The sequence below is a fragment of the Athene cunicularia genome (genome assembly GCF_003259725.1).
Source record: "Athene cunicularia isolate RWA chromosome 2 unlocalized genomic scaffold, athCun1 chr2_part1, whole genome shotgun sequence".
NCBI lineage: Eukaryota > Metazoa > Chordata > Aves > Strigiformes > Strigidae > Athene > Athene cunicularia.
This window is the reverse complement of record NW_020799095.1, coordinates 57,322,270-57,342,391: the sequence shown is the minus strand read 5'-3', so window position 1 is coordinate 57,342,391 and position 20,122 is coordinate 57,322,270. Positions and strand designations below refer to the sequence as shown.

Here is a 20,122-nt window from a genome sequence, read left to right as displayed (position 1 = left end):
AGCTACACTGAAGAAAAACCACATTGTTTAAGCCAATGCTCCTGCCTCCTGCTTCCACTGAATTCCTTGTGTTCAAAGCCATGTAATAGTCTCAGATAGACTGATGGTCATTTGAGATCCATACAGAATGCAAGCTGGAAAATAAGCATATCCATCTGAGCAGCATGTAGGCATCCTGTGGTGGGGTGCTCTGGATATAAACACCAAGAATTACGGGGTTCCTACACCCACACTCAAAAGGATAAGAGGGCTGCAATTACAACACAGTAATCCAAACCTCTGCTTTATCTGCTGCAATACGCAGCACCGTATCATCCCTAATTTTCCATATGTTAACTCTGAAATTCACCACAAACTTACTTAGAAGTTTGAAGTTAAAAGGGAACATTAAAAAGATTAAATCCTTGACTTAAACAGCAAGAGGCATTTCTCTATTTTAACTAAATGTTCATATGGTTTCTTAGCTGGGAAAATACCCTTCTTAAGTCAGTAGCTATATGGAGACCGAGTGAGTCAGTTGATCAGTTTCTGGCCTTTCACTGTTTTAACCCCATTGTAAATCCTAACTTAATTAAAATCATTTGATTAGGACCAAAATTCCACATCAAGTTTTAGAAAGCTTCTATAATCTCCTCCTCCTATAAGCACAAACCTCTGACAAGTCTATTGCTGAATTTGTCATAAAAGTTATCAATGGTGTTTTGCAGAGGAGGCAAGGCTAGATGGCCTCCTGAGGTCTTCTGACCTAATTAATCTATGACATGTACTGCGAGATCATACCTCAGTCCATAAGCAAGAACCACTCACACATTTTACTCAACATTACAAGAGAAGAGTTCTCTTGCAAACAAAATCTGAGAGTCTTTAGACAGTATCTTCTCTTCAGGAGAATTATTCGTTCTAAGTTTAAAAGCATGCTGAAAAAGACGGTAATAGAAGTCACATGCAGAACATCCCACACAACATGAGCAATACCTACCCAGAACTAATACTAGTTTCTAACCAAGGCACAGAGCACCATCAGTGACACCCAAGCCTTTATCTGTTGCTAACTTATCTTTACACATGTCAGACCTGACCTAATCAGCTTGTATGGCAATGACATGAAACCAATCTTTAAGAGCACGGCTTTACCATTTTCCCTGGTGGCAGCCACAGCAGTATCTTAGAAAATGGTTTAACCACAAGACTGTCAGTGCCTGCACTAAGATACTGCATGAGGGAAAAACTTGCACATTGCTACATATCCCTTTTCCACAGTCCCATGAATTTGGAGGATAAACACTTCTCCTGCCAAACATTTTCTTTGCTCTTTAACAGTTGGATATGTGTGCAGCACATCAGAAGTACTGATAAAGGAGGATGAAAAGGCACAGGTGCTTTAAATATATCTATGTAAGCAGTATGGTTGGAAGATGACAAGTCTGTTGAGCTGATTACTTCTATTTGTGTAGCAAGCTATGCCACGTGTTACACGTGCTTCTAATTCACACTTAGGCGTTTTCGATTGACTTAGCTATCCAAAAGGTGGCTCAACGGGCTAGGTTGTAACAAATAGTTTGGTGTTCAACCCTAATAATGCCCCATATTGGCGTCAGAAGAGGATATTGACAAATGACTTTGCCCAGGAAAGTTGTTCTGTCCCCCATTTAGTAGAAAGCAATCATTTGACACTGTCTAATGACATTAATCAAGCTCTGAACCTTTGTTGTTGTATGTCATAGCAAACACTTAGCATTTTCAGGTCCAAAGTGCTTGACTACACATTGTATATTAAAAACAAAAGACTTTAATTCATTAAAAATAGACTCTCACGCTAGATTAAGTTCATTTGCTGCACCCGTCCCTGGTCTGCCTTTGTGTGTGGTCTCATTTAAAACAGACACACATGAACCAGAACCTACTTTATTCACAGGAAACAAAAATACTATTGGCTGTCAACCAAAATAACAGACATTGAAAAATGGGAATACCCCTGGGTAAGGAAATTTTAATTAAAAAAAAAAAGAAAAAAAGAAGAGGAAAAAAAAGAAATGACAATGACAAAGAAGAAGCAGCTGCCTTCTCTGGGAATTCCTGTTTCATCACCTTTGTCAAAACATCTCACATTGTCTCCTATGTATTTTATAAAGGTCTTTTACAGATCTATTAAAGCAGCAGCTTCATTTATGCTCACTCTGATCTATATTGATAAAGATTATGAAGCCATTAGATGGCTCATTAAGTTTGCCTTTACTTACCCCCAATTAAGATTTCAGGTGTCTCTGGTTTTGAGCTAATTTCAAAGTGGCTGCCATCTGGGACATTCTCAAGGAACACGATCAGCTCCTTTTGTAATGATATATCACATTTAAAACTCTAAGGTAGCAGTTCTGCTACATACAATCTCATTTTCCATATGTAGAATTCTGTGCCTGTTATTCTGGGGGGTTTATTTAGAAATCAATCCAAAGTGCCAAGTTTTGATCCACGGCTTTTACAGCATTAAAACTCCTGCTCACAGCTGACACACTGAAATGCTATTAGGCATAATGTCCCCCTGCACTTTACAAACAGTTCACAAAAAGAGTTTTTGAGCTTGGGTGTGCAATAAAAAAAATATTCAGACGTAGTTATGAAAAATAATTTTGGTATATGTAATAAGGGAGTCCTTTATAGAGAACTTCCTTTTGAAAAGCAGAGATGAGGACCAGCACTGTGAAGTAATTGGGATCTACTAACCTCTACTTCAGAGCAGAGAGTAGCATGAAAGAACAAAAAAAGCAAGCACAGGTTACAACCATCTCTCAAAAAGTGCACCTTTCTCTCAGTCCTTGTACTAAGAGGAGGAGAGCTGAAAGGGCAGTTACCAGAAGGAAAGATTTTCATGGTAAACTAATACTGAGGAAGGGAACGGAGAACACAGGCTCCATTTTGAAATTATGTCAGGCAGAGAGAGCACAGAGTTGTTATGATACAAGAGCTTTTCGGAGAGAGAACGGAGAGAACATCACACAGGACTTTGGCAATAGAGCATTATACCAGGCTCAGAAGATTTTCAGTGTGGCTTTTCTATCTTCTATTTTACACTGGGTGATATTGCAACATACACAGATCCATTTATCAAGATATGACACAAGGACATCATGACAGAAATACTCTGTAATGAATGCAGCTTTTGGTGATTTGCAAAGAAATAACCAACTTAAAAAAGCTTCTTCCATAAAATCTTTCAATCAAAACCATGTATGCAGTATCTTAACGTACTGCAATTGCAGTATCAATATTGCATGTGAGAAATTAAGTGTTGCCCCTTTCACACGTTTTGATAACACTTATCAATGTTTATATTTAACTTTGCTAAAATGAAACCATTCTAGATTAAACAACAGTCAAAAAAGCCAGAGAGAGAATGACTATGTGTCTATACATAGATATGTGTATATAACTCCAGTATGTGTGCATGTGTGTATATAGAATTCCAGCCCTGCAGTTATAGTTCTGCCAGAGTTCAGATTGTCAGGAGAAACAGGTTAAAGTGGACGATGCTAACACTACATCTCACTCCATTTTCCCATTGTAGACTGTATCCCTCTTCATTCAAATCCAGAAGGATGGACGAGGATTAAGCACATTCAGCTCGAATTTCTTTACTAGGCAGTGCAGGAAAGCAGCACTATTTAGGACCTACCTTGCCCATTTGGTACATGTTTATGCGTTTTTCCTTTCCTGGGGGTTGACTGGCATGACGATGAAGCATTGTTTGTGGCTGTTTTTGTGTCCTCTGTCTCCTCCTCCTCCTCTTCTTCATCCTCGTCATCCTGAGAGCTTCCAAAATACACCATGTTGCTGGGCAGGGCTGGAGAACCTGACCATTATAAAGAAATGGCTCATTAGCATCATTACATTCACTTACTGCACTAACCATATTGATCATAACCTACTTTAGTGTTATGCACAGCAAGGAAAGAGGGGGACTCGGAGATGGAAGGTCACACTAGTGCATGACTAACTGGAGGTTTTTTATTTATTAATTTTTACCAACAGGATATGTATATGCTTGAAAAGCAGGGTTTCCCCCCCCCAAGCACATTCTATTCATGCTTTAGACAATCAAACAGTCTTGCTACAAGCCCTAATTAATAGCTTTGTGTATTCAGAAAAGGACTAATGCACATGCTTAATTTCAAATGCATGCTTAAGTGCCTTACTGAAGTCTTAACACACAAACTGGAAGCTTACAGCTTTTCCAACCAGAAGAAAAAAGAGCATTTACAAACCAATCTGCACCCTGGTAATATTTTTAGGTTATTATTACAATAAAATATTAGTATTTAAACTTCACAATGCTTTGCAGGCCTCTACGGTATTGTACACAATGCTTTGCAGTATTCTGGTTCAGTTTTAAACAAAGAGAAAAAACAAGACATTGAGATGCTTAAATTTGCCTAGCAGGTCCCCGGGCAAAGGAGAGAAAAGAGCAAAGGTCTCCTGACTGCCCATGTGCTCCTCCTGAGGATGTTGTTTCTTATCTCTTGCTTACTTCCCATGATGCTCCCCCTAACCTGTCTTGTTTGCGCAAGGGTAAAATACAACACGCAATTCAGTGACAGAGAAGTGAGGATTCACAAGCTTAACAACAATACAGGGTTGTAATTTAAATTTAACTCTTGCACAACATTTCTTTTACACCTGTTACGCAATGGTGTACAGGTTTCCCTGGACTGCATCAGGACACGTCATAACTGTAGCAATCCAATAACTATTGTTTTAAATCACAAATACTGCTGACAACTAATGGACACTTTCCCTTATGCCTGGTATTTTCTACTTCAAAATGAGTCTTCTGTATATCCCCTGGAGGGAGGTGCCCTAGGAGCCTTCTACTTATTCAGAAAGAATTTTTTTGTGAAAGGAAAAAATAGAAAGTCAATAGAAGTGGAGAATGGGGACTCATCGCTTCAATTATTTTCCTGTAGCTAAATAAAACAAAGGACAAAGCAAGCTGGGCTGCAGACCAACAACACAAGGTAGTGGCTATTTGGCTGATGCTTCCTTAGGAAACACTTCTGGCTTCAAGCTCTTCAAAACACCAATTCTGTGTTTTGTTTGGTTTTGAGCTGTTGGTGTTGCTATTGCCAACAACTAACTAAAGTTTATTTTTGGGTTGCGTATTTTCTGCTCCCACCAGGCTTGTACTAAATACTCTTAACTACAAAAATTACATTTTAATGAATGGATACCTAAATATGGCACAAAACCCAGGATAGGCTGTTTCTGCAATGAGCCATCCATTCTTAAATGTACTGGTTTTGGTTGGGATGGAGTTATTTTTTTTTCATAGTAGTTTGTATGGGGCTATGTTTTGGATTTGAACACAAAACAGTGTTGATAACACACGGTGTCTTAGCTATTACTGAGCAGGGCTTGCACAGTGCCGAGGCATTTTTTTTTGTCCTGTTTCTCACACTGTCCTGCCAGTGAGTGGGCTGGGGGTACACAGGAATTTGGGAGGGGACACAGCCAGGACAGCTGACCCCAGCTGATCAAAAGGATATTCCAGATCATATGACACTGTGCTCAGCAACAGAAGTTGGAGGAAGGAGGAGGAAGGGGTGGGGGTGGGGGTGGTGCCTTTTGCAGTTATAACATTTGTGCTTCCAAGTAACCATTATGCGTGATGGAGCCCTGCCTTCCTAGAGATAGCTGAATGCCTGCCTGCCAGTGTGAAGTAGTGAATGAATTCCTTATTTTGCTTTGTTGGCACTTGCAGCTTTTGCATTACCTACTAAACTGGTTTTATCTCAACTTGAGTTTTTGCACTTTTACCCCTCCAATTTTCTCCCCCATCTCACAATGGGGGGGGAGCAAGGGAGCAGCTGTGTGGGGCTTAGCCCTGACCTGTAAAGATGTTTGTTCTTGATCTCTATAATGGCTCCTTTGGGACTGCAACTGCCTTGGGAAGAAGCAGAGAGAAACTCCCCAGCAGTACCCCACACTGTGCACTGGGTAGCCCTGGGACAGCTAGGGGAAACACTGCAGCAGTACCTAGGGCATGACAATCCTTCCCCTTGAAATAACATACCTATTAATCCACCCAACCTAGACATAAATGCATGGACACATATGGTTATCCTAGGGGGAAAGCCTTCTGCATGTCACAATTTTCATATTTATATAGACTAATGATCAAATTAAGACTTCTGACATATTTCAAGACATGGGAGCTGTAGCAACTTACAGAAACAAAAGCCTTTGCATTTTTTATGCAAACCCAGAACTTTCTGGCACACTCTAAGCAATCAACCAGAGTAGGTAAGAGGTGCTGAGAGGCACATTAATTCTTCTGCTTGGAGAGGAGCTTTAAATCTCAACAGCAACTAACTAGAAGACTCCAAAACAGTTACTCTAGGACAGTGCTATCTGAAAAATAAATTGTCTTTTTTCTTCCATCTACCTACTCGTCTGCGGTATGGATTCAGAAGTTACTAGCTCTGCAAGTCTGTACTGTGCATCAGTCCTAATAAGGATCCCAAGTCTGGCACCATCAGTGCATTAGTGCATTGACAAAAGATTGCAGTAAAAGAAACTTACTGTTAGACGCCCTTAAAATTAGATTCAAACACAGACTGAAATCTCTTTATTATAATTAGTCAGAAATTTTATCCTTCTGAGACACTAAAACACGAGACCAGATATAGCGTCTATTCTCTAAGCCTCATCTTCCCTAGAGTTCCACATCCCTGAGCTTTTCTTGTCAGCTGCTTTCAACAGCAACCAGCAAAAAGAAATTATCATCTGTGATGCAAATATTATTACAATAGCAATTTTTTTCTTTTTCTTTTCTTTTTCTTTTTTAAAGCACAGAATAAAATATAGTACTGTGTCATTCTGCTTAGAAAGGAGAGAGGGTCTAATCCAAGTGCGAGAGCAGGTACAAACTTCACCTAACTCTTGATATTCAATTGTAATCTCAGTGCATAAATCCTCAGTCAGAATGACATTTTTTAATTCTTTCAAATCGAGAACTAGGAACAACAATGGTTAAACTGCATTCCTGGGACAGCTGGGACTGTTTGGGAAGTACATTTCCAGAGAAATTAGACTAGCAACATCCAATAACACAAGAGAGTCCTGCTAGACCTCACTTTACTAATCTAAGTGCTCTGCAATCTGAGACCTCAGAGAAAAGCTGGCTTTCAGTCTGGGTTGCCTCCTCCCCTCCTCCTCCCCTCCTCCTCCCCTCTAGCTTTTTCTACATATTTATTGAAGTTGACTTACAAAACAGTAAGAAAGAAAAAAAGGCTAGACTCACACATTTTTGTTATATTTAGGCATTGTTATGAATGGAAGACGCTGAACGAAATCTAAGAGCTTTGAGTTTTCTTACCTTTAATATTAGAACTATTTTTATCACTGTCTTTTATGGTAAGATTGCAGTTCTGGAATAGCCTCAAATACTGAGAATTTGTTCACACCTACGAGTTGAGCTGGTTCAAATCACTTTCACTTTGTCTGTGTAGCTAAACATGTCCAAAAGGCTGAGAAAACACTAGTTTAAAACACCAAAACAGGCTGTTCAAGATCAAGATACTGCAAATTCCCTTTATGAGCAAACTGAAGGAAAGACAAGCCTGTAAAGTATACTGTGATTTCATTCAAGCTAAAAGAATGACAATTATGTTGATTAGGCAACACCTAACGTGTGTAAGTGTGAGCGGCTGAAGTGCACTGTGGTTTACACCAAGCAACAAGCTAAGAGAACACCCCTCCAAACCTCCTCTTATGGAAATAAAACAGATTTGTCATGACTGAAGAACTAATGAAGTTCATATGAGTGAAGCTGCACAATTAACAGTGGAAGCCTTCTTTATTATAATAAAGATTTGTGTCCTAAATATCCCTCATCATCTCTGAGACCAGACAGGGATGTGTATATGATGTTATAGCCTGCCTCTACAGGGGACCCAGTTTGTTACTCAAAGCTGTTAATTTACATAAACAATACTATGTAGTGTTATTGTAGCCACAAATGTCTAAAATCATTGGAGATGTGGAGAACAATATGCATTCAAGAGCTGGCCTGTTTCTTCCAGCTCTATCGTTGGTCTAAAAATATATCGCCTTTCCTCATAAATCTGGCCTGTCTTCATCTCAAGATAAGAACATGGTGGTTTTCCTTACAGACAGACTTTGTTGAGTGTTCTTGCTCTCAGGTTTCTCTATGTATAACAGATATTTATCAAACAAATGATGTGTAACAGCAACATGATAAAAACCCTCCGAAACATTATGAAAATAAGGAAAACTGCAGGTTCACCAGACACATACATACACACACATTCACAGAACATACAGGTGTAGGCACTTGCTTGATTTTTTAATTTATAACATACTATTCCACACATTTTTGTCTTTGCCGGGACTCACTCAGCAACAGGAACCTGCGAGGCAGCTATGCCAGTTCACTCTAGCCCATATTTAGCCAGACAGACAGCAAGAGTAGAGATGAGCAATCATCTTTCCTCTTCCTCTTGTCCTCCTCAGCATCAAGACTTGATTCTCAAAGCCTACCGGGGGCAATCTAAAGAGCAGCATCAGAATTTGATTAATAACCATCAGCAAAAGAGAAGAGCTGCAGTGCTCCCGACAGAGGGCAACATTTGTGCCTGGGAGGTGGTGCATGCCAGGTCTCAGCACTGTAGGTATGTAATTCCCTCCTTCCTCAGTTTCCATCTCCAAGCAAACACAGAAAAGTCTGCAAGACAGTTATGAGAGCCTGTGGCTGTATTGAATTTTACAAGTCTCCTTCAGTGCCAGGAGCCCCCAAGTTGTGCAGGCAGCTGCTACTACCACGGGCACTGCAGTGGATGGAAGGGGAGAGCAGGGGAGCAGCCCTCCACATTGAGAAACCCACCCTGCACACACCTGATCGGCAGGTACCTGAAAAACCCGCTCACTCAGCAAATCTGATGGTAATCTAGAAAACAAAATTTGACTGCCCACCACCTATTTAGAAGACATTTCATACAAGGAACCATCTAGACTATCTGTGGCTGCATGGACATTTTTCTTGGCATCAAAACTGGTCTACAGAGCATCTAAACTACATCTGGCCTCTTGTTCTTATTCCTGTGCCACCACCTCAACTGTGGCAGTATAACTTTTTGTGGGGCCATGTGGTGAATCGGATCAGGGAACTGATTCAGATTAAAATCCCAGACTAAGGAAATTAAAGTCCATTAATAAATGCTGTAACTCTAATGTAATGTTACAAGCTCTCAAGTAAAGATTTGGAAAATTTCTATGCACACTTTTTCTTATTGAATGTGTAGCTCAATATATCACTTTATGTTATTAAACAAAACATGAAACACAGTGTGTTTCCAATCTCATGGAGGAACTGCACGTTTTACATTCTGTCCTGATCAAGTCTAGGCACACACCTCCTAAATGCCATTTTTTTTCCCCTCAGTTGATTTGGTTTGCATTAACATTTGCACAAAAGTATGTGCCATCACCAGAAAAATGGACAAGGCAATGGCAACACGTTGGGAAAGAAGGAGAAGCCATGGCAGAAGTAAACTGCAAGAAAGGGCATGCAGCAGAGCAGAAGGAAGAGGCTCACATGTGCTGGGGCTGGAGAAAGAGATGAGCGGCAAGAGGTAAGTTAGTTGATGGACAAATGGTGCAGGAGCAACAGGAGAAGGAAGATACTTAAAGAATTACGGACATTAAGTAGTAACAAATACCAGTAAAGTGGGAAGGACACCTTGTATTGAGCAACTTTAAGAGGAGTACGTCTGATAGTGCTGTAAATCTGCTGCCCCGACATGGAGATGTGCCACTCACCTTTTCCTGCTTAACAAGTCACTGTTAACTCACAGGAGAGGACAGAAAAGTAATGGCCAGGGCCAGGCAGCAACCTGGAGGGAACTTCCCAGCTGTCTCCCCCTCCTCCAGATCACTGAGGGACGGCCAAATTGCCAATGATCACCCTCAGAGCAATTTTTAAAGTCTAACAAATTGCTGTGGATGACTAAGGGATTGCAAGCCACGCAGAAAGCTCAGACAGCTATAGAACGCCAGGTATTGCTCTTCTCACCAGTATCAGAGCAGGAGTTACTGCTCCTGTGATCAGATATCGCTGTGCGAGGCAAATTTTGAGAAAATCCTTAATGGTAAGCTGTCTTTTTTAAATTCACTCATCATGGTTACAATGAGCTATGAATTATTACAAAAAGGGAGGATACTCAGCTATTTAAAAAATGAGGTTTGAAGTATGTTTGGCAACTGTTTCCATCAGTATCTGCAGTTTCATTACTGAAATTCTCTCTGGAGTATTTTTGTCTTCCCTCCTATTGTGAGAGCAACACAAAAGAAAACCTAACTATATAGGAAAAACAATTACCACAACTATACACAAAGTGTTGCCTAATGCATATGAAAGGATGACAAATGTATTTTATGTCCTGTTATAATAACTTGATGCTTATACAAAAGCATAAAGTAAAATGTTTTTTCAAGTCAGTTTTCTCAGAAAGATGTTAGCTTTTGCATGTGCAAAATTCAGACTTGCTACTAACAATAGGCAGAATTGATGCTTACGTAACCTGTACATACAGATGCACTGACCTCCAGCAGCAAGTGCCTGATTAATAGAATAAACTATACTCTTTTTCAGTCATTTTATCTGACTAATGAGGTTATTAAATTTTTTTTATTTGACAAATGTGCAATTTTCCCTCCTAAATTATGGTATGTTTTGTTTCTCATTAAATTACATTAACTTTTGTCTTGGACTAGCTAAACATATTTAAAAAACTCTGAATTTGGATCTGAAGAGTGGAATCAGAAGTATGGAAAGTGCACACGCTTTGCCAAAAGCACTATTTCATTACTCTTCAGAATTAGCTGGCAGCGTTTCTGCAATATTTACTAAAGTACAAACCAAATGTTTTCATCTGGACAGGATTCAAACCCTGGTATGTTACAACCACAACAAAAATCATCTCAATCCAAGAGCCTTCTCTGTAATTTGGGCTGTGGTTTCTGTAAAATTGGAGGATTCTTCTCCGTGAATTATTTACACCAACTCCCTCCCTAGCTCCTATCTTCTTTTTTCCTCCTAACAATTAAACATAATCCAGATGTGCTTTGGAAAAATCTTAAAACAATCCAAGACATAGAATGACTTAAGCACAAGGCAGGTCAAGGTATGCAGGATTTAAGCCTGCCCCGATAAACACGCAACATGCCAAGCCCTACAATGAGCTGCATCCAGAGTTTTGGCTTCTGCTCTGACACACGGCCCCGTTTTGGGGCTATATGCAGGTGGAAAAACCTTGCCTCCCAAATGCTCCCAATGTACTGGCATCTCAGTGCTTGAAATTTAAGGCCTGCTTCTCATTTATTATATGTCCTACTTATTACATTTTGGCAGGACAGCACCTAGTCCCTCAAGTGCGAATAAATGTAATTTATACACAGACTTTGCGGTCATTTTACGGAGCAAGCCTTAAAGAGAATGAACTGCATAAACTCTATAGGAAAGAACAATTTTATCTCACTTGTCTGACTCCACCTGCAGGAACTGTCCCAGAGGGAGCTCCCTGGTGCCTGAGCAAGAGAGAGGAAAAGGCCATCCCAAGTACAGAAACAAAGTGGAGCTCATACACACCCCAATGCTCAAACTCTCCCTTCCTCTGCTGTTGTACAAATTGCAAGGTCCTTAGTGTCATGGCTAACTTACTGGCTAAGTGACATAAAACACATCTTGTTCTCAGTCCATTCTTCAAAGCACTAGAGCTAAAACCAAAAAGCCAAAGAAAATGGTTCCTTTTCAAGGGAAATGGAGTAAGGGTGGAGAAATGTGTGAATTTGCAGGGGAAAAAATAAAAGGTTCACTTTCCAAAGTTAACAAAACACACACCAGAGTAACAGACTACTGAATATTAAAAAAACCCAAACAAATATGGTGCTTCTTACTTCTACAATTCCTATCTGACAATCTCAAAGCAATTTACCTCCATTAACCTGGCTGGATTTGGCAGTGAACCTCAAAAGCAACCCTTCCCACAAACACTTCAACCCCCGACTTTATGTTCCCCTCCACCATGAACAAGACAAGTCCCAAAGTACCACACTGACATTTCCAAAAAGCTGTATCAGATTATGTTTCATACCCAAGAGATCCTTGAGCCCCATCCCTGGCACAAAGTAAGTCTTCTGGGGAGCACTGAGCTTATGGTAGGTTCACAGCTTATAGAAGCAGGCTCCCAGGTTTCTGGCTGGCAAGAATGGCAGGAATTGCCTTTGCCAGAGTACTTTATATTGCTCAAAAACTGCGCAGCAAGGTTTTGAAGTGCTGCTGCTGCCATCACAGTATGTGGGATTTTATGCCAGTAGCTCATCCATAATGTCCAGCTATGTCAATACCTACATAGAGAGTTAAACATTTATCCTCACTTTACAGAAAAAATAAGCAGCTTGTCAAGGGACTGAGAGTGAATTTGTGGCAAATACAAAGGCTGAACCTCAAGATTAGTCTCCCATTTCAGTGAGTTAATTTCATCCTGTGGCTTTTTGCAGGGGTAGATACTGGAATCATTAACATCAGAAAGGGGCCCCAAAATGGGAAGAGCAGGGAAAAAGTTCGATTCAGCTGTAGTACTACACACAGGCTACTCCATGTTGCACTCAGCAGCTCTTCTCATCTCTTAAACCTCCCATTAAGGACACACTGATGTGAAGATGCATCCTCCACTGCATGTCTGGAGGGATGGGCCTCCAGCAGCACTCCTGTTCCTGGGAAGGAATAATGCCACTGGTATCAGTTGCCAGGTTCTCCCTTCATACTTCATACACGTGCTGTTTGCTGTGAGCCTGCATATTCACTTCTCCCTGTGAACACTTGTTAAGTTACTCTTGTCCAAAACCACCACAAGAACTACTTGCCAGCCCAGAGCAGCATATTCCACAGGCGGACTAAATGGTTGTACATAAGAGAAGTATCTCATACCTTACACTTCAATGTTACTCCTAACTTTAAAAAAGAACTTTGAAATTGTGAATTACAGTTATTAAATGCAAACAATTTTATTAAATGGTTGTGCAATTAATATTAAACACCCTGAAGTTTATTCTTGCATTTTCAATCTATCCTAAAATTTTAGTATCAAATACCAAATGATTTAACAACAAAATTGATAAAAAGTCTTCTTCGAGTATTTTAAACAAATTATTGTATGTCTGCATGTTTTCATATTATTTTGGAATTCTTAAAAATTAACCCAGACTGCAAAGCAGCTTACATTTTCGGACAATGTCAGCATTTCATTGCTTTGCTTCCAGCCTAATCAAGTTGCTGTGATATTTAATATGCTTACTCTGATCTGGTGAGCATGTCTCCACAGTGGCAATATGCTCCCTTGGAAGGCTGGTGCTTCAAGAATGTGATTGATGCAGTCACCAGCTCTCAAAGTCCAGTATACCTATTGATACCGAACTATCAGGTAAACGTACCTTCTACCTCATTAAAAGCTAGATAAATTAACAGTTGTTTTCTGGTTTTGATTTTGGAGGCTCTCCCATTGAGACACAAAACCTCTGCAGGTATCTGCTGGCACTGGCAAGCCTTTCTATTAAGACTTGAGAGAGAAGACTGGGATCAAAGGCCCCTGAGCCTACCACCCAAGCAAGGTGTTTTAAAAAATTTAAAAAACTATTTAAGAGCAAACTGCAAGAGGACTGGGGCACTGAGATTTAGAAGTTACTGAAGTCTGGACAACATGCTATAGTGAGATTTTCTATTTAGGTTTTGTCTAAGTGTAATATATCATCAGATTGTTAAATTATTCCAGTACTCAAAGAAAATGAACAGTTACATGTTTTGCAGAACAGTTGTTAGAAGAGCCTGAAAACTCAATTTGTGAGACCTCAATTAAACCATCTTTATTTAGGAATCCCTGAAATTCTCTAGCATGTAACTCCCAGAGGCCTGTCTTAATTAGAAAATTGATCATGGGAAAACTTCTTAAAATGTAGGCCCCTAATCATAGCCTTCCTGTTATCACCTTTTGCCAAAGATCTACTGCTCATAGGGAGTTGTTTCTCCTTCCCCCTTTAGCCCTATATTATTCCACTTGCAATATTTTTAACCTGTAAATAATTATGGAGAGTAAAGGTAACTTAAATGCACTGTAATGAAAGCTATTAAGAAAAATTTGATCAGAGGCAGAAAATACAGTAAAAGTGAAAGCTGTTGTACAACTGCACGGAGATGACACACTCAGATCTATGTTAGCAGCTGAAAGATACTAATTATGCCTCTGGCAAAGGGCATACAGGCTCCTTCAAAGAAGCTATTTAAAGATAAGAACATGGCAGACAAACACTTCAGAGATATCTGCTTATATATCCCTTCCTTCTTGTGTTGGAAATTCTAGGTCACAATTTAATAAAAAAAAAACCAAATACAAAAAGAAAAGAAGGATTTTAAAATAATAGATAGCAGGGGAGCCTTGCCAAGTCTGGTCAGTTAGATGTATTCCAGGGTGCTCAGATATTCATGAACTGTTAGAGCTTTTTCATTCTGCTCCGCTTACCTTTTAAGAAGTAATTAGTACATTGTATTATCGTATCTAGAGTTCAAAACACACACTAATTAAAAATATGTCCAAAGCCCCTAGTATTCTGGATAATAAAACCAAGAAGGTCATCTTGGTTAAATTATCTCCCTTTGAAATTACAGGATGCTTAAAAGAAAAAGCAACTAAGTGATTTGAATCATTAGATTTTCTGACACATAGTAGAAGGCCAGGTAAATGGGACTTCTATGCCAAAGTATGGGACCTAACGCACTTTCTTCCACATCATTACATGATAGTACTGCTCCATCACTTACAGAATTCAGCTGCTGCCTCCTAAAATAAGCCCCCCAGAGTACCAAAGAGTGAACTTGTAGTGGTGATGGGATTTTTAAAAAATTTCTCTGTTTAAAAAGTAGAAAATGAAAGCACACACTGACATGGTGCAAAAAAAAATTACACTGTACTTTTGACACTTGCTCCTGGGTGTGGTGGGACAAGGACAGAGCCATCAACCACAGAGCTGTTTTCCCACCAATTTTGGAGAAGACTCCCTTGCTGAAGAAAAGCTTTGATCATGAATGCGAGGACTATTTAATGAGAGCATTTTGAAGGACAAGAGAGGACTAGGACCTAAGAGAGTTCCAACTTCAAGAAAATTTTTTAATTTAAAAGTTACATGGAGATTTACTGTCCTGGATCTTATCACTATTACACATAGTACTAAATAATTTCCAAAGTGCTTAATTTACAGTCTGTGAGTGCTCGTACTTCCATGTCACATTTCATCATTCATCATGAAAGCGCGAACAGCCAAGACTGGACAGGCATATCTGGACAGAAGTCCAAACAACCACATGTCCCACCATGAAAGCAATTTTGAATCCCTTAACACTTCAATAAATAATAGCACAGAGGTTCAAAACCAAAACAAACCCTTTCCAAAAAAAAAAAAAAAAAAAAAAAAAAAAAAAAAAAAAAAAAAAAAAAAAAAAAAAAAAAAATCACAAGTCTTCCTTATGCAGGGTTTAAGTAAACTGCTGGCCCTTCCCTCTCCAAGCTCACTTGATACCAATGGAAGAGCAGCACCAAGATAAGCCTGCCAGTGCCCTGGAAGGCCATTTGTGGGACCTATCTGGAGCTGGTACATAAACTCCCTTCAAGCACACTAAGAACCAGCTTCCACCTCCATTTTTGCAATTAGCACATCAAAAGAGACACAACCACCTGAAGCTAAACCTCCCAAGAGACCGAATGGACACAATCTCAGGCAGCCAGGACCTCCTGAAAGACAGAGCAGTTCAGACACTGAAGCCAGAACCATGCTAATACCGATCTCAACAACCCCACTCCTCCTTCCTCCAAATCACAGCCACTCTCCTGCTTCTCCACAGAAATACATCCAGGTAGCAGATGTCCAAGATTTCCCCCCCTGTTTTTACTGGCTCTTTTCAGGCTTTATACAGGAGTGATGGAGCAATAAGCTTGTAGAGGTGCTGAAACAGAGAGCTGACAGCTTCCCCTTTCTGCTTTTCTTCAGCCTGTTTAGGCAGACCAAGAACATGCCATGTGTGGCACTCAGAGCAGATTTTCCCTCATGGTTTTTAATATAATTGTAATTGGGACCTTGCTGTCTGAATGCACGTGTTGTCTGATATATAAGAGTGCTCCTGCACACTGAAGAAATTAGGAATGAATTGCAAGTTCTTAATTGACAGTACAAAACATCAATTATTCTACAGATGAATAACAAAGAAGAAAATTACAGGTGCAAGAGCTAAACAGCCACTGATTAAAATAGGAAAAAAAAAACCCTACACAACAAACCTTCTGAATGAAGCACTGAAATAGGACAAAAGTACCCATGCTTCCAATTTGCATTGTTAAAACAGAATGTTAAGAGAAAGTAGGAAATAAAATTGGAGAGAACTCACATCACCACACAGGTTGCCTTTCTTTAAGTGCAAGTGCCTTCAAAGCTATAAATAACACATGCTTAGTTAGCAAGCAGTGGAAACAAGTGTGTGAATGCAGCCATGTGTGCTCACACACATACACACACACACACCCCCCATCTGAATTTTCCCACCAACAACTGTGGCAGTTGGCCCAGATCACAGCAGTGACATGCTGCCAACAGACTGATCAACCTCACAGCAGACTAAATTAGAAATACATTTCCACAGATTAAATTTCAGAGGGCTGTGATGCCACTTTAAACTCCATTAGATTCTGCTCCTTGCAATCCTTTAAACAAACACAAAAGCTAACACACCACCCCCTTTCATCCCCTCCACCCACTCGCTTTACCATAAGTCCCAACAGGATGGAGGCTCCATATTGGACCAGAGTCAAGACAGATGAATTAGCAACCAGTCTAAAGCTACCATTAGCCTAAAATCTCATAGAAGAGAAGAAAAAAAAAAAAAAAAAAAAAAACATGCTGTATTAAGATGAGAACACCTCAGCGGAAAGCTACGGGTGGTGTTGACCAGTGCTGCTCTCAGATGAAATGGAGATTCAGAACTGGAAAGAGGAACTCAAACACAAGCTTTGAAGAATTCAATCTACTAGGTAAGACTTTTGCAGACAAGCCCTATCTGTAACAAATGCACACCCTTTCAGCAGGTAATGGGAAAAAAAAAACAGCAAGAGGCATCATTCCAACATATCAAGAATGGAGTAGTGACTAGCTGAAGGGATTGGGGGGGGGGCACCCACCCAAAAGAGAAACATACCATGAGAGCCAATATGACAACTGCGAGACTAAACTGAAAGATGCTATCTTCAGTACATGACCTGGGAAACAGAGCTGTTGAAAGTCTTAAAAATGACTGCTCAGGTCTCCTTCTTTAGTTTAATCTGGACAGTCAGCTGTACTTCATGCTAAGGTCCCCAAGTCTGACATGCAGGCTCACAGACACACACCATACAGCTCCAGACAGGCTCAGGCACCTCTTCCTGTGAGATAACTCAGGTATCTCGCTGTACAACTTCAGATTCCTTATCTGCACCTGGGTTGCAGAGTGGAGGAGCTCACCTGTTTTATCACCACAGGAACAGTTCAGCTCCTGGGACAGCTAAGAACAAAGGCAACCCTTCCACCATCAGCTGAAAAGTCTCACTGAGATTGAACAATAAAGGACAGTGAGTAGGTAGAGAAGGGGAATTTCCAACCAGCTTTCTCCTCTTGCAGGAACAAGTACTCAGGCAAGTTAAGCACTTCTTCAGTTTATAGTCAGACAAAACAAAGGAAGATAGGGAGGACTTAAGAGAGCTAGACAAAAACCCATTCAGGATAACAGAGTGCTAAGCATAAAAGCAATTTTCTTTTGCACTATTACCAGCCTCATTTTATGGTCTTTACAACCATGAACTCAAATGCTCCTGCTGCAGATACAGTCAAATTGCTGAGTTGAAATGCACACAATATATTCAAGTGTAGCACCCATACATTTGTCTAGCTGCTACTCAGTGTGTGGTGCTACAGCTCATTCTTTGAATGAGACTGTACCCCTAGGCTGCTGCGAGACTCCTACCTCGAAGACAGAGGAAAGTGAGAAAATCTTCTGTCTTGGGCTTCCTTTTGGAGAGGTCAGAAATCTGAGTGGCGGGAGGGGGTAACAACGGCTCCACTATCTTTATTGGAGTTGTGCTGGGACTGTTTGGCTGGGACTGAGCAAATTTCCTTTGTGCTTGCAGCCTTGGCCTGTGGAAACAAGAGCATATCAGAAAAGTGTTAGGTAGAACTTGCAGGAGAGCATCAGAACATAAAAATTCACTGTTAAAAAAAATTAATTTTTTATAGATATATATATATACACACATATATATCTATCTATATATATATATAGATAGATAGATATATCTGAATCCATATCCCACCAATAGTGTATCCCTACCTGGGTCACTTTCGAAGACAGTCATTTATTTGCTTTACCCTTTGATATCTTCTGTGACAATTTAGAAAACCAGAAAGGGAACATCTTGACTATAAAAATCTCTGACTGCTATTTCATATGTTCCAAGTATTTTTTTGCAAATCATACAATTATAGTTTACCATTCACTTACTTGGAAATTAAATCTGTATTTTGCATCATGAAAATGTCTCTTTTTAAAATTAAAAAAAAAAAAAAAGTGTTAAGTTTTCCTTGCTTCTTGTTTTTAATTAATTTACAAATTAGGTTTATTTTAGCCCCATTAAGGTTTTAATTTATTCCAATCTGCTATAATCTTATTTACATGGTAAAATATATATTGATAAGGTATCTATGTTAGTGCCCAGTTCTACAAAAACAAACCAAAACCTTTAGGGAAAGATATTTTTGACAGGGAAAATATCAGGTAAAAGCCATTAGATTTTTGTTCCCTTGGCTCCAGCCTCAAAGACAGTAAGCAAGGAGGTCCGGGGTGGGGTTAAGTAGTATTTGTGACAAATTTGTAAGAATGAAGGACATGCATGGAGTGAACTTGTCCTACGTGTTGGTACTGGGTGATGGGGACTGACATTCTCCGATAAGTTTTAGAGCATGCCTGGGTACAGTTGTAGGAAACGAACAGATGCAGGTGGTTTTGGCAGCCAGGCTGCAAATTATTTCAAGCCTATCTGAAGGCTCTGATTAACTGCTAGGTGGCAATGAATATGATTTTCTTTAATATGTCTAGAACGCAAATTGGTATTAGGGAAAGCGCTTTGGGGCAGGACAGATACCCAGAGGGGATCTCACTGGGAGCCTGACTCCACTCAGCATTTAAGAACATGCTAATTTCTCACTTAAGCAACTGGGATTCTAATTATGATCTTTATTACAGCTTCAAAAAGGAGAGAAGCTACTGAAAGAACTTAAAACCTCATTGAGAAAGGATGCAATTTTATGTCATTTTCTTCCCTAATAGCAGAGTATTTACATAATGTCAAACTGAAGCATGTATCAAATAACACTAAAGGAAAAGCCAGGTCTTGTCACTCCACGGCAGGCTTAACTGTTATGACTTAAGGAAAGTACAGTTATCATTCAGTGTGGATGAAACACATAATTGGCAAACCTCTTCTTTTTCATGGATATTAAATAGTTGGGTAAGAACAGGTTTGTTAGTGTATTTTAAGCTTCCACAGTTTTGTGGCTAAAATAAATTTTTTAAAAATGTAAATCCCAGCAGTGTTTATATGCATATATACACATCCCCTAATGACAACAGAGAACAAAAGTAGCATCAGAAATTTTCTCCCTAAACTCTGCATAAAATTGCACATGCCCTCACTATCCAAGTCCCACCCCACCAAACAACAAAAACCACCAGCCATTCTTACCGCTTATTTTCATCTCCTTAATGGCAAATATAGCATGCTGTGGGTTGTTTTTGGTTTGTGTGTTTTGGTTTTTTTTTATCATGGTGCTTATCACTTCTGTACTGGAACTGAAAGATGACTGAACACATATATTTTCTCGTATCTATGAACTATTATCTTTCCAGACTGAAGGTCTTGTATAGATTTGCCTGTATATCCCCAAAATTACTCAGTCTGCCTTGCAGATAGAGGACTCCCGCACA

At 39.7% G+C, this 20,122-nt stretch overlaps 1 protein-coding gene across 2 annotated transcripts in view; it reads right to left on the bottom strand.

Moving 5' to 3' along the window:
• JARID2 (jumonji and AT-rich interaction domain containing 2) overlaps positions 1–20,122 on the bottom strand; it is a 123,988-nt gene that overhangs the window by 46,870 nt on the left and 56,996 nt on the right. For both annotated transcript variants that reach the window (XM_026842421.1, XM_026842423.1), the window contains exons 3-4: positions 18,107–18,276; positions 3,671–3,847 (exon numbers count right to left, since the gene is read on the bottom strand). In XM_026842421.1, coding sequence (XP_026698222.1) covers positions 3,671–3,824 — 154 coding nt within the window. In that variant the 5' untranslated portion in view covers positions 3,825–3,847; positions 18,107–18,276. The remainder of the gene's footprint in view (positions 1–3,670; positions 3,848–18,106; positions 18,277–20,122) is intronic.